We start from the raw sequence: 15,754 nt of genomic DNA, 5'->3' as shown, positions 1-15,754 counted from the left end.
AGTGTTATTCAAGAATATTGACTCCTGTTGTCAATTAAGAGTCCATGTCGTTACACACTGAGAAGAAATGCAGAATATACATCTACAGCAGGGGTGTCAAACATGCGGCCCGTGGGCCAGAACCGGCCCGCGAAGGGGTCTGCCCCGGCCCACTTCCTGTCTTCTTTTCCTTCCTTCTTTTCATTCTTTGTTACTTAATTCCTTTCTTCCATCTTTCCTTCCTCCTTTTCTTCCTGTCTTCCCTCCATCTTTTCTTCCTTCTTCTCTTTACTTCCTTCCTTTCTTCCTTCCATCTTTCCTTTCTGTCTTATTTTCCTTCCTTCCTTCCTTTCTGTCTTCTTTTCCTTCCTTCCTTCCTTCCTTCCTTCCTTCCTTCCTTCCACCTGTCCTGTCTTCCTTCCATCTTTCCTTCTCCTCCTCCTTTTCCTTCCGTCCTTCCTTTCCTCACTCCTTCCTTCCTTCCTTCCTCCCTACCTTCCTTCTTTCCTCACTCCTTCCTTCCTTCCTTTCTTCCTTCCATCTTTCCTTCCTTCCTTCCTTCCTTCCTTCCTTCCTTCCTTCCATCCATCTTTTTAATGATCCGGCCCACATCAGATCAGATTGGACTGTATGTGGCCCTTGAATGAAGATGAGTTTGACACCTCTGATCTTCAGGGTAAATCTGGAGTCTCTCATATATGATATACTCTACTTTATATTGATATTCTGGTAGTTTTACATGTTTGAATGAACTCCTTAGTCACTTTTACATATATGTTACAATATCAGTTTGATTATTCACACCAAAATTTGACAGTGAAACAAATCATTTCCATTTTGTGACCCTGAAAAAATAATCTATCTACCATTTTAGAGCCGTACAGTAACACTGTAAAATGTTGCAGTGGAGGATGACTGAGGCTGCTCCTATGATGTTAAGCCTGTGTTTAAAGTGTTTTTGTTACTCTCAATGCCAGACGAGGGAGACAAAATCCCATACTCCAGCTTTAAATAAAAGATTTGAGTCTTCTACTAATTATAATATACAGGGGACATGGTTTTCTGTAATGTATGTACTGCAATGATGTTGGATATCTTTGCTAAACATGGTCAAAACTCCCACACTCAAAGTGAACATATGTAGAAATGCTAGCTTCAACCTGCTCTGAATGCTTCCTTTACAATGTTTTTTTCTACTTCTACCAACAAACTGATGTCTGCTCGTCACGCAAGCCCACGAAAAACCATTTAAATAACAATGGTTATATTACAACCATTGTTATTTAAATGAAGCGACTATAGCTCTCTACTTCAGGGGCGCTCTTCAGAGAATCCTCTGCGTCATCACAAACACCTGTGTCTTATATACCTGTCATTTATATACTGTACCTGTACGTCAGGCAACTACTGTGCTCTAAATAATTATCCAAGCCACTCCCCACCCCCCACATATAGAGCATATGGAATACTGTACGTAGCTGCAGAGATAGTCAGACAATACAAATAGCTCTATAGATAATTCATATTAATTATAGACCTGGAAATATGCATGCTATGTCCCCTTTAACAACTATATGTGACACATAAAATAATAAAAATACTACATTTAGCTCTCACCCAAAGCGGTGATGATACTCTGGTGATTTATTTCTGATTTTTCATGAAGTTTGGTGACTTGTGAGGCACAGATAAGAAAGACGAGCAACTGCTCTGGAACAGTGTTTTAGGTTATGTGCTCTTCCCTCAGGCAGTGTTAAGGGTTATGCAAAAATGTGTCTCTTAAGCACCAATTGGAGTCGACCAGCTGTACTTTGCTGTTGTTCATACATATTAAAACCAGATGCAAAACCTTGCTCTTTAAAATTGCAAAAATCACAGTATGTTTACAAATCTCTAAAGTTAAACTACAGAGGTATACATCATTCAATACAAACATTCAATGTACATGATTAAGCCTTATGTACATTATACAGCACAACATTTTAAACATTTTGCTTGTAAAACATTAAATTGATAGCACCTAACAGTAAAGATCAAAGAACAAGTATTCAGTCAAAGAGCAAGGAGGATGAAGAGGAGCATTACTTTCACACAGCAGATGCCATATAGTTGACTATAACATTGACTGTGGTTAAGACTTGTTCTAATTAATTTGAGTGAATTGTAGAAACATTTCCAGAGAGATAAGTTTTCCCCATGACCAGGAAATCAAACTCAATCTGTCAGACTGGTTCACCTTTAAAGAGTTATTTGAAGTGTTTCCTTATTTCTGTGCTCACTTCACTAACTTTGCTTTGTGTCTGCAGTGTTTGCTGCTGACTGACCAAACTCACAATTTAACATGTGCTTTCTCTCTTACAAGCTCTGTTTCAAACTTTCCTGCTGTGTGAAGAACACATCAGATGTATCACAGAAAGAAGAATAAAAGAACGAGACCATGTCTTACCCTCAGGAGATGAAGCTCGTTATTGATGATTCTGCACCTCTTGCAAAGATTTGTGTTGTTGTTATCTCTGGGTGTGGAGGAATCTGCTCCCTCTCTCTCTGTCTCTCTCTCTTCCTCTCTCTCTCTCTCTCTCTCTCTCTCTCTCTCTCTGTCTCTCTCTCTCTCTCTCTCTCTCTGTCTCTCTCTCTCTCTCTCTCTCTCTCTGTCTCTCTCTCTCTCTCTCTCTCTCTGCCCCCCCCTCTCTGTGTGCGTGTCCTGTGAGACTGACTGATGACAAAAATATTTGATCTTTCCTAATTGACTGAGTCACGTGTATTCAGCACAGAGTTAGGGTTAGAAAAACAACATTTAAACGTATTAATCATCAATCAATTAAGATTATTTGTATTGTGAATTTAAAGGCCAACGTTTGTTAAACTTTCTCTTATAAACAGACTGTCTGCAACTAATGAATAAATCTATATGATTGTCTTAAAACAATTAACTGCTTGGTCAATAATATTTCAGAAACTAGAGGAAAAAATGGCCATCATAATTTCTCAAAGATCAAAGCGACGTCTTTAAATGTCTCGATTTGTCCGACCAACAGTCTAAAACCAAAACTTAAAGATATTCAGTTTACTGTCGTGGAAGACCAAGAAAACCTTTGAGAAGCTGGAACCTGTACAAGTTGGCATTTTTCCTTTACTTAAACAATTAATAGTTTCTTCTGTGGATTGGCTAATCAATAAATCAACTAATTATTATGTCAGCTGTACATTAAAATAAATAAATATGAATGCATACAGCAGAGAATCCTGTAGTTCTGTCCACAGGTGGCAAAAGCAACGTTTTCTATAATATTTTTGAGTATTGTCTTCTTACTGCATCTTTAAACAGCATTAAAAAATCACTACAGTGGCAAAGTATATTTAGCTTTAAGCACTGCTGGATCTGATTTCCCATGATGCACTTGCTGTTGAGAAGACTCTTCTTTACAACAAACACATAGCGACTGGATTTGACATTTTGAACTGTCGGCAAATTGCAGACGTACAAACCAGTTGTGTGAGTTTTTTGGCTGAATTTCTGTTTCAAACAATGTAGTAAGTACAGAGTGCACAGAAATACTTGTACGTGGTTATATGCAAAGTGGGAATTGACTAATGTTTGAATGTAACCGAACCAGAAATACTTTAAGTGTTAAAGGAGGAGTAGTGGGAACATCTCCAAATGGCATTGTGTTATATCTAAGGTGACGTGTTTAATACCTACAGGGTAAAAGCCATATGGTTAAACTCGTTTGTCAGGAGACCAAAAGCATCAATCATATGTATTTATGAATGTATGACATTTAGAAATAATTGTTAAACATTCAGTTTATTCATTCCTATTAATTACTTAATTGTATAATCCAGAATCGTTTAATCTGTGCAAAGAAAAGAAAAAATGAGTCTCATAATCGAATAAAAGTGCACCAGATTTAATCCACCTAATGATTTCTTATCGAACTAATGAGATTTGTCCTGTACAAAGATTTATTATGTTGGGGTTTTTTTTAATCCATAAACAAGAGAACAAACAAACAGTGGGTGATATAAAAGAAAGACTACTGCTGGTCATGAAAGGTCTTCAAGTCTTACAGAATAAAAACAAAGTAATAACTAACACAAAATTAAATTATCAGTCCATGCCAATCTACTCCAACCAATCATTCCCATGCAAGTCAACAAAATCCAGACTCCTTGGAGGTAATCCAGAAATTAGGATTAGTGTTTGTTAAACCTGACATGTGGGAAACTCTGACTCTCTCTGTGGTTTTCCTCTGTCTCCAGTCTGTGTCACAGAGTTTATCAAACCACATTAACTCACAAAGGATTACTGTCTGTGAATGTGAATCCTGGTTTGATATTAGTTTGTTACTCAGGACAATCTACAGTTACCCTACATGTCCTTCTGTTATAACACTGTGACTCAGCTGTCAGTTTATTAGAGCTGAAATCTCAGTTTAAAATCTAAAAAGGTCTGTATGAAAGGATCAATTAATAATGATCTCTGTCACTCATGATGTGATTGGTTGCACTGATCCAGTATAGTATTAGAGATTATATGTTAGTATTTCTGAGTGAGCAGGATGGAGCAGCGTCAATGAATACTGATGAGCCGAGATACAAAATAAATGTCTAAATATTTTAAAATCTGCTGTATTTGAACATTTTCAAATGCAAATAACTAAACAATTGCTGCTAAAGCTTAATAAATATATATTCAAATGTAATGTGGGCTACAGTCTGACACACATTTTATGGACTATCACACTGAAAAATAATACAGAAATCAGGTCACTTGTATCTAGTAAGATCAAAGCATAGAGGTGGTGATGTTTAAAATAGCCTGATGATTATAATCTAGTGGTCTTTATGTCATTTTGTCCTCTGGATTCAGGTTTCCACTGTTTTATGAGCAGCTCCTCGTCTGATGTCCAGTGTTTACTTACTTCTCTTTTACAAGGCTGCTGTACATATTGCACTTTTTTATATAACGATGTAGACCCCTGCAGATACTGTTATAACTATTCGACTGAAAATGTGTATTAACGTTTGATATGTGAACAACTTCCCCCATTGATTATTACAGTATATGTCTGAATGCCTTACCATGTGTAATGTCAATCAATCAATCAATCAATCAATCAATCAATCTTTATTTATATAGAACCAAATCACAACAAAAGTCAGCTCAAGGCACTTTTCACACAGAGCTGGTCTAAACCGTACTCTTTAATATAATTTATAGAGATGCAAAATTCCCACAACAGCATCACTTTTGACAGCAGCAAAGGAAAAACTTCCCTTTAACTGGAAAAAACAGGCTCTAGGTGGGCGGCCATCTGAATTGACCAGCTGGGGTTCAGGGAGAAAGGAGAAATAAAGAAGAGAGGGAAAAAGGAGAAATAAAGAAGAGAGGGAGAAGAGGGAAAGAGGCAGAGTGACAAACAATCTGTCAACATAGAAAATAAAAGGAGTGGTGACAGCAGTCAGGAGCTCTGAACGTGGATGCCCCCGGGCCGCCGGTGTGATGAAAGAGCACATAAGAAGAGTTATGTTGATTACCTTAAGGCAATAATTTGTGCTATTAATAAACCTCCTGGTTGTGTGAGAACTATATGAGATACACTGAGCAAGTTTGACTTATTATTTCATCATTCTGACTAAAAATTAAGACATGAGATAGAAAATATGCCTTCCTCCTCTGTGTCCTGCAGCCTGGACAGTGAAGTCTGCGTCCTGAGGGGAGTCACTCAAACTCAGGAAACAGAATATGGGAGGGGTCCTGTAGAATCCTGCGTGCTGATTTTACAGTCTGAGCATACCTTTGAGCATAACTTAACCGCATTCAGCAGGCGGCTCTTGTTTTGCAGGGTGATGAGTGGAGCCAGCAGGTGACAGAATAGTAGAATGTGGTGAGAATGTCCTTGTTGATCCCAAATGATTTCAACTCCCTGAGTAGCTACTGTCTCTGATGGCACTTTAGGATTTCCTTTCTGTTAGAAGAAAACCTCAGCAAGTTTGAAGAATGTCGAAGAATGTTCCCAGATATTTATAATCCTCCACAATCTCCACTGACTACTAGTAGTAGCCAATAATTTTTTTTACAAATTGTCTAATTTTTAAAATGTGTTTATTTGCTGTTCTTTTATTGTATCATATTCGTATCTTTCTCTAAAGCAGAGCTGTAATTATTTACATATAATCTCAGAAACTTCTGCATATTGCACATTTATATATTGCAGATTTACATAAAGATCCAGCTTACTGTATATAGTATGCACTTTTAATATGTCCTTTAAAAAAAGTAATGTAGTGTAATATGTCTTATATGTTTCTTATATGTTTCTATATGTTTTTAGGTGGGAGTGTAGTGTAAAAGGTATTTCGTTTTCCCTCCATGTCAAGTTCAAGTTCAAGTTTATTGTCATTTTCACTGTGCCTTTGCATACACAAGAGAATGAAATTCTGATTCTCAATCAGTGACCCCAGTGCAGATAAAAACATCAATAGAATAATAAACATGATAACTTGAATACACATGTCTAGCACATGCTGTGGCAATGACAATAAAGCTTCCTTGAATATTGAATCTTTTCACAGGAAGTGTACACATTAAAGCTGCAGTTGGTAAGTCTTATAAAAGTAACTTTTTGTCATATTTGTTCTGACTGTCACTATGTAAAGACAGCATTACATGAAACTAGTAATCTGTAAAAAAAACAAAAAACAAAAACAGGCTCATTTAGTCCCGCCTACTGCTCCTACTGCAAATTGCCACAATCCACCGCGACCAGACAAAAAGAACCAATCAGAGCCAAGATTGTGTCTGACGGAGTGTCTGACAGCTGTCAACCACTGCTCACGCACACAGGCCCCTCCCCCTTCCTCCTCAGCTCGGTCAAACTCATATCTCCGAGAGCAGCTTTAGGAGTGTAAAGAAAGTAATGACGCAGCAACAACCACTGTGTGCACGTGGTCGCGTGCCATCGCGTTGCGTGCACGTCAGCCCCCTCTGGGGGAGAGACTTTGGAGGCAGGGCAGGAGTGCAGCGGAGAGGGAGGGGGAGGGATGTGAAAGTTGTACCTCTTCAAATTTGATGCTAAGTCCTCTCTCTCCTCAAAGTTACCAACTGCAGCTTTAACAACAAATTAATCAAAAACTATTTATAAACCATTTTTAAAATTATCACATTTTTAAATGCGGGCAGAGTTTGAGGTTTTATTAGCCTCCTTTTCTAGATAATTGTAACTGGTTTATTAATCTGAATAATGAATCTATTTTTCCTCTTGGCAGTATTTTTTGTCAGTGTTTGTCTTCCATACAGCTGCAGTGCCCTTGGACTACTCTCCTCCACTCTGGAAGTTTGTCCCGCCTCCCTCTCAAATGCTCTACCGTGATTGGCTCTACGTGATGACATGTATAGACAAACGTGTAGCTATTGCAGCACTGATTGGCTGAAACCTCCTGACATACTCAACGGCTGTTTCTTACATCTCAGGCAGAGGACAGGGTGAAGATGGCCGCGTCCCTTAGGTGTATTATCCGCTCCGGAAAGGTACGAAATCGAGTTATTCCTTTGCACCACCACTTTTCTTTTGTTAATGGATAATGTCAGTAATGTTATCTATCTGTTTTTTCCCCCAGAGTGCTGTGTCAACCCTCGGGAGGAGGGAGTTTCACAGGAGTGTCCCGGCCGCTGTGCAGGTCAGTGTTAGCAGCTAGCAGCTAGCAACTAGCAGCTTAACCTAGCCGCAGCTAAACACTCCACTTTATGGTTTTATTGTTGTTTTAATCTTGTAATAACAAAGCACAGCAGCCATGTTTAGTAGTTACCATGTCGGGCTATGGGTTACCTGCTTCTTTAAGGTTTAAAAGGTTAGCTGCTGTGGTTTCTCAAGTCATTGAGCTGCTCTTCTGTCACATCATGTCAACATCATTGGTGTTTGATGAACTGGTGACTTTCCTCCTGCAGGACAGTACAAGTTTAAAGTATTTGTACTGTACTTTAATATTTCCATTTGATTCAACTTTATACCTCCACTCGACGACATCTCAGAGGGACATATTGTACTTTCTACTCCACTACATGTATTTGACAGTTTTAGTGACTTTTCAGATGAAGATTTGACACAGTGGATAATATAACAAGCTTTTAAAATACAGCACATTGATAGAGATGAAACCAGTGGACTACTTACAAAAAGCAGTGTGTAGTCAGGGTTATATTTCAGATGTCTATGAGTTGTTAACAGCTCCACCAAATTGTGATTCCCCCCCCCCCCCCCCCCCCCCCCCCTCTAAACTTATCACATTGTTTCATTTAAATAAATATTCAAATTTCACCAAAAATCAAAGATTACAGAAAAAGCCCAAAAGCTGAAAACATTTGTGTATCAGAACTTTGTTTTTTCTTCTTTCTTCTCCCATTAATCATCTCACCACCCCTCACATTTATCTGATGATCCCTTTGCAAGGGCCCCACCCCTATGTTGGGAACCACTGGACTAAACTAGCTAACTGTATATAAAGTAGTATAAACTAGCTCCACCTCCACCAGCTACAACAGTAACATGCTGCTCTAACACTGATGCTTCACTATTAATAATCTAATGATGTCATATATAATAATATATCAGTTAGAGGGACCAAACCACTACTTTTACTGCAATACTGCATACTACATCACTCATAATACTGCAGTACTTTAACTGTAATGCTTTATCTACATCAAGCTATTTTAATGGTCAGTTAATCTATGGGTCATTTTTTAAATTATTGGTCCAATCAGTTTGTCTATAAAACTACGAAAATACAGAAACAGACACCGCCCAAGTACATCCAAGGTCATGCAGTTTAATGTCTTGTTTTGTCTGTTAAAATTGCAGAAATACTCAAGTTACAATTATATTAAACCCTTATAAGCACAGATGCTGTGTTCCTCCTGTATTCAGGTCATCTCCAGGTTTTGATGTTAGAAAATAATGTTGCTTTTGTAATACAGACACAAAGTCCACTGGCCAGATGTTTGTTAACTGTTCACATTGTTGAGAAACACTTTCCAGATAAATTTAGTGTTAGTACATGCAGCACATTGATTATGTAAGATTTCCAAAATATAATATTATGATTGAATTAGTCTCTACACCAATTCACATTTATAAATTCCCCCATTAGTCATTAATACATGTTTGATTAATCTTATTGAAGATAAGGACATTCACAATCACTATTTTATTGTCCAGAAAAAAACATGTTATACAATATGATGAATACAACATGTTTAATGCTGATTTTTGAAATCAAATTTGTACATTTGCATATATAAAAAAGTGTATCAGCTACACAAAAATGGGGGGAAAGCATTGTATTTCCATTTTTGTCTATTTAGGGTCACATTAGGTAAAGTCTGGCTAAAAGAAATGGATATGGGAGGTTTTTACAGCTCTCAAATGTATAAATAAATGCATATTAAAAAGAGTCCAATTTGAGCCTGAACAGTATGTAAGGGTTAAAAAGATTTATTCTCCAAGTAGCAAGTACAAAGATTCAATTTAGAGTAATTAGTGTATTTACATACATATGACAAATACAAATATTAAAACAGCACAAACAACATATTTCTTAATCTAGGAGTAAAATGTACAAATAATAAATAGTAAAAATCTCAAAAGACAAATATTTATCTTGTGGGGAGGTTTAGGGTTAGGCTTCTGAAAGATAATAAACAGATAATGTAGTAATAATAATAAAAACCTTTGTTTATAGTACGTGTTATAAAGTAAAGTAATAAAAGGAAATGAAACCAAACAAGGCAAAGAGGAGCACAGAGGTGAATAATGTAGACCATCTTAGGAGACATACTGCTTTAATTACTTTAGATTAGAAAGTGTTTTTCCCCCACATATAGTTTAGTCCGAGTGAGCCGGTTTGATTAAAGGATGAACTCTGTCCTCTGGGTGACAGTCGTTGGTCTCTACTGACTGTGATGATGCTGCTGTTGTTTTTCAGGTGACGGTCCGCGATGCTTTGACTCAGGCGATGGACGAGGAGCTGGAGAGGGACGACCGGGTGTTCCTGCTGGGTGAGGAAGTGGCCCAATACGATGGAGCCTACAAGGTCAGTAGAAAACAGCGGATGAGGTTCATGATGAGACATTTTGGTGTATTTCAGCACTTCAGCTTTCTTTTAGATGGGTTTGTGATTGGTGTGTTTTGGTCGTATCAGCCGAGTGGGTCTTTTTTCCTTTTTTTCCATCATTCTGTAAGTAATGATAACACTGTAGCTAAGACAATAGATAAAACATAAGATAAATACTTGATTAGTCCCGAAGAAAATTAATTAAATGCTGCATATCTTCCCCCCTCAAAAACCAACATGTGTCTGATCCGGTGATGTTATATAATTGGATTCATTATAATGTCTTGTGTGTGTCTGTGTGTAGGTTAGCAGGGGTCTGTGGAAGAAGTACGGAGACAAACGCATCATCGACACTCCGATCTCAGAGGTGAGACGATTTAACCTTCGCCCTTCATGAATGTTCTCTGTCGTACGTAAAACTGAATGAGCTCTTTGAGAGTTTTCCGTCAGTGTTAGCTGTGTGATCAAAGCAGGAAACCTTCCTCTGATGCTTAACGTTTTCTCTCTGTCTCTCTCTCTCCATCTCTCCTTCTCGCCCTCTCTCTCTCTGTCTCTCTCCCCCTCCCTCTCTCGTGCAGATGGGCTTCACCGGCATTGCAGTGGGAGCCGCCATGGTGAGTCCCTTTTCATCAGCCGCATGATACAACAACAGTACAATGAGATTATAACACAGGATGTATTCTGTAATTGACTTTTTGGAACTTAATTAATAATAACAATAAACGTTATTTGTACAGCACCTTTTAATACAATAATTGCAGCTCAAAGTGCTTTACGATAAAATAAATTACATTAGTTTCTTATAAAGGGGACATTAAAGGAGTGTAGAGCAATGTTAAAAAATACTAAAAAAGAAAGAGGGAAGAAAAAAACATTAATGTAATAAAAGATGGAAAATAAAAATAACAACAATTTTAAGTAGCTAAAAATAGAACAATATATAAAATCAAGTAAAATTCAACATACTAAAATAAGTTAGAAATAAATAAATAAACATGAGCATCATCAGTGTAGAAAACAGCAAAGATAGCTAGGACCCAAATAAATTAGATAAACTGTACAAAAAAAGGAGTAGATAAATTAGCTAGCTCAATTGCTGCATTTAAGAGACATTTATGATGAAGAGCTGATAGAATCCATTTAGATTTATTTGGATAATGAGCCTGTATGACTACACACCTGCTACTCTTTAGAAACTCTTTGGATTCAAATCTACATAATTATGTGAGCACAGCTTTTTTCCCCCAGCAGCGGTCACTAATATTAATTAATCTGCCCCCCCCCCTCCCCTTTCAGGCTGGCTTGAGACCCATCTGTGAGTTCATGACCTTTAACTTCTCCATGCAAGCCATCGACCAGGTCATCAACTCAGCGGCAAAGACCTACTACATGTCAGCCGGTCTGCAGTCGGTTCCCATTGTCTTCAGAGGACCCAACGGAGCGTCGGCGGGCGTCGCTGCTCAGCACTCACAGTGCTTTGCTGCATGGTGCGTTCACTTACACCTGACTCTGTTACTGCTAATACTAATACTACTGTTACTGTGTGCAGAGACGTCTTATAGCAGCTTTAGTACAACTCACTAGTGTAGTACATTTATATTAGTTAGATATATTATACATAAATATCCAGAACTGCAAAGATTAGTCAATTGATCTTTTTTTTTTTTAAGAAACAAGTGATCATTCTCTCATTCATACGTCTTAAATAATAAAATGTCATTAAATATTTAAGATTTTCTGGTCTTAAAAAATGACTCAAAATGATTAATCAATTATCTTAATAGTCGACAATTAATTGACTAATTGTTGCAGCTCTCTTATTAATGCTCGTCAAATGTTAATATATTCTAGAAAATGACTCAAAATGATTAATTGATTATCAAAAGAGCTGGCAGTTAATTTTTCTATTAATTGACTAATCGTTGCAGCTCTATAAAGGAAATAAACTTCACCTTTCGTAGCAGTAGTTGAGGTAACAGTCTGTGACGGTGGTTTTTTGTCTGCAGGTACGCTCACTGTCCAGGTCTGAAGGTGGTGAGTCCCTGGAACGCAGAAGATGCCAAAGGTCTCCTGAAAGCAGCCATCAGAGACGACAACCCCGGTGAGACACCACACTGCAGCAGGTCAAAGGTCAACAATAGACTGAAGGTTTTAGAAACCAAAAAAAAAAGTTAAAACTAAATACCTGTATTCAGAAATGTATCGTCCAGTTCTGTGAGAAGCTTGTCATGGTCTCCCTTCTCCTCACTGATGTCGTTGGTTAGCGCTGAGTTTCATTTTGGCCGTGAACAAAACTGCAGAAACATTTTCTTTTTCCTTTTTAGAAAGAAGCTTGAAATGTCTTGCGATGCTTTAAATTACTATTTAGATGCAGTGATGTTGGTGCGAGTCCGTCAGCGGGTCTGCACCTCAACAGACATTTAATACCAAAGAGTTTTGCTTTAGATTCAGGCGTGGGGGAAGACTTACTGAAGTCATATACATAATTTATCAAATATACATCACATGCTTTATTTTCAAAACAAAGAGAGAGACATTAAGTACATCTCCGTCTAAATCTGTGTCACTATTTTCACTGAGTTGTGTTGTGTGTGTGTTTCTTTGTGTGTTGCAGTGGTGTTCCTGGAGAACGAGCTGATGTACGGCGTTCCCTTCGAGATGTCGGAGGAGACGCTCTCCAAAGACTTCACCATTCCCATCGGCAAGGCCAAGGTCGAGAGACCAGGTGAGGCTGAACCACACACACACACACACACACACACACACACACACACACACACACACACACACACAGGATGCTGATGTGTGTGCAGCTCTCTGTGGCCTCTAAACTGTTAAACTAAAGAAGACCCTCTTTACTAATTTGGTCATTTCACATCATTTATGGCTTCAAAAAACAAAGATGGCAACGGTCAAAATCCCAAAGTCAAAGCTTCAAATTCCACAAACCGATGTGTGACGTCACAGTGGCTACATTATTTTATTAGTCTGTGGGTACAACAGCCTTAGTTAAGTGTTTTAATATAAAAATGTTTGATAGTTTGCCTTAAAAACATTTATAAAACATTAAGATGATTATGATGATATTCAGGAGAGATGGGGGGGGGGGGGGGGGGTGATGAGATAAAGGTGACCTGAATGTTGGATATCTGTCAGTCTGAGCTGTCTGTGTCACTAATATCCCATAACAACTTCTTCTTCAACTTGTGTCTTTCAGGAACTAGCGTCACCGTGGTCTCTCACTCACGGTACGTAGGTCATTGCCTGGATGCTGCCGCCGTCCTCGCCAAGGAGGGAATCGAGTGTGAGGTGAGGAGAGGAAGGATCGTCGCTCCTGTTGATACCTGACATAGATGATGTGTGCTCAGCAGCCTGTTAACTACTTCCTGTGTGTGTGTGTGTGTGTGTGTGTGTGTGTGTGTGTGTGTGTGTGTGTGTGTGTGTGTGTGTGTGTGTGTGTGTGTGTGTGTGTGTGTGTGTGTGTGTGTGTGTGTGTGTGTGTGTGTGTGTGTGTGTGTGTGTGTGTGTGTGTTAGGTGATCAACCTGCGGACTATCCGTCCTTTGGATGTGGAGACCCTTGAGACCAGCGTGATGAAGACCAACTACCTGGTGACAGTGGAGGGCGGCTGGCCTCAGTTTGGAGTCGGAGCTGAGATCTGCGCCAGGATCATGGAAGGTAATGATTTAATGATTTTAATTTTCTTATCCGATTATTCTTATATCCTCTTTAAGTTCTCAGTAATTAACTTCAAACTAACAATTTATCAAATCAAGTTAAACAATATAACAGCACACATCTCTACTCAGGAATGTCTTTAACTTTCAACTTCCTGTTTGTGTTCATAGGTCCTGCGTTTAACTACCTGGATGCTCCGGTTACCAGGGTGACGGGCGTCGACATCCCCATGCCGTACGCCAAGATCCTGGAGGACCACAGCGTGCCGCAGATTAAAGACATCATCTTCTCTATCAAAAAGACCCTCAACGTCTGAGACACACAAACACAAGACACACAGGCGGTAGAAACGTCGTCTGGTAAAATATCTGACCCACGTGTAAATAAATACAGCCAAACTTTCCTTTTAAAAATACTCCAGATTGTAAAGTTTCCAACCAGATGTTGGTTACATGAAACGCACAACTGTTTATCTGCACCCAGAGCTGTAGACGCGCGGGGTTCGGTCGAGTTGCCACGTCGGTTACAAACACGGCCGGACTGTGTGTGTGTCGCTCTGGCTGCTCTGTCCACTTCCTCCCCTTCAAAATAAAGTTGCTATATCCTGTAGCTCTTTGTGCTTCTCTGGAAGTTCACTAATAACAAAACTGCTGCGAGAGCCAAGGGAAAAAAATAAGTCACGTTTTGATCAGTCTGCAGGTTTGAGCCGTAATAATAATAATCACTGAACTGTACATTTTGATTTTTAAACCCTTCAAAGGAAATGTGTAGATTTAAAGCTTCCTTTTGTCGGGACGTACCGAGAACTAATCAGATACCAGTATTTAATTGATAAGCGTGTAATGTGTGCAAGAGACTGGGATCATTCATTTATATATGTAAGACAAAAATCAGGCTTAAATTAAATGTTTCTTAAACTTACTAAAATGTTATTTATTAAATAACGGTATCCAAATACCAGTCTGACTCTTTGTCACTGACACCTGACGCAGCTGTTGGAGTATTAGACTGATATCAGTATCGGTGTATCTCTGTTTCTTTAAAGTTGTCAGTTTTATAAAGTGAACAAAATTAAACATATTTGAAATTATTTATCAGATAAATTTAAATGAGAAAAGCTCTTTAAACTTAAGACTTTTATTTTGCCAAATGGAAACAAAAAGGGATTAAAACATGTTAATATTCCTCTAAAGTACTCAAGCACTTAATATGCTCTCAAATTTAGACGGACTGATTCAAACTTTCTCCTCACTCAGTAGTTTTGTTGTTAAAACACTCCCACTCAATTCTAACCACCAGTTTAAAAAAAAATAAATAAAATACTGTACTCAAGTCTTTAACTTTGTGTAAGTTCTCCGACTGACTGAATTCATCTCTGACAGCAGCAGTGAAAAACGATGAACCAGCTGGAGGAGGTGGTGGAGTGTGGTCAGGAATATTTATTGTAGCTGCAGCAGCTCTGTGGATGTTTTTGTTGCTGTAAATGACTCTGTTACAGAAATAAAAACCTTTCGATCCTTCATGCCGCTTCGCTTCATTCTTTCCACACCTGAAGGTTTATGTAGCTCATCATGACCGGAAGTGAGGGTAGGGACGAAGATCGACTGGTAAATCGAGAGCTTCGCCTTTCGGCTCAGATGGTCATGAGCTTTGGGAAGTGACCGGAAGAACAAGATCGCGGGCACAAGCGGCCGAAATGAGCTTCCTCCGTAGGATGGCTGGGCTCTCCCTTAGAGATAGGGTGAAAAGCTCAGTCATCCGGAGGGAGCTCGGAATAGACCCGCTGCTCCTCCGCATCGAGAGGAGCCAGGTGAGGTGGCTCGGGCATCTAATCAGGATGCCTCCCGGACGCCTCCCTGGTGAGGTGTTCAGGGCACGTCCCACCGATAGGAGACCCCGGGGAAGACCCAGGACACGCTGGAGAGACTATTCTACCCCACTAAGTATCTCGGCTGGCCTGGGAACACCGACCTCGGGACCCCCCC

The 15,754-nt window shown here is 39.0% G+C and overlaps 1 protein-coding gene across 1 annotated transcript; it reads left to right on the top strand.

Annotated features, from left to right (window-relative positions):
* The first annotated feature begins 7,453 nt into the window (after window positions 1-7,453).
* Window positions 7,454-15,289, top strand: pdhb (pyruvate dehydrogenase E1 subunit beta). The gene is made up of 11 exons (XM_053316282.1): window positions 7,454-7,510; window positions 7,600-7,659; window positions 9,964-10,071; window positions 10,397-10,459; window positions 10,671-10,706; window positions 11,389-11,579; window positions 12,099-12,193; window positions 12,707-12,817; window positions 13,310-13,401; window positions 13,628-13,769; window positions 13,940-15,289. The coding sequence occupies exons 1-11, from the start codon at window positions 7,472-7,474 to the stop codon at window positions 14,083-14,085; spliced, it is 1,083 nt and encodes a 360-aa protein (XP_053172257.1). The 5' UTR covers window positions 7,454-7,471; the 3' UTR covers window positions 14,086-15,289.
* The last annotated feature ends 465 nt before the right edge of the window (window positions 15,290-15,754 follow it).

This window comes from Scomber japonicus, chromosome 3 (genome assembly GCF_027409825.1).
Source record: "Scomber japonicus isolate fScoJap1 chromosome 3, fScoJap1.pri, whole genome shotgun sequence".
In the NCBI taxonomy this organism is placed as follows: Eukaryota; Metazoa; Chordata; class Actinopteri; order Scombriformes; family Scombridae; genus Scomber; species Scomber japonicus.
The sequence above is the reverse complement of the archived record's forward strand: the minus strand, read 5'-3'. Positions and strand labels throughout refer to the sequence as shown.

Coding starts and splice junctions, on each gene's coding strand:
- pdhb (XM_053316282.1), top strand. CDS start 7,472: ATGGCCGCGTCCCTTAGGTGTATTATCCGCTCCGGAAAG. Junction 7,511..7,599: donor GTATTATCCGCTCCGGAAAG/GTACGAAATCGA, acceptor TTTTTCCCCCAG/AGTGCTGTGTCAACCCTCGG. Junction 13,402..13,627: donor AGGAGGGAATCGAGTGTGAG/GTGAGGAGAGGA, acceptor TGTGTGTGTTAG/GTGATCAACCTGCGGACTAT.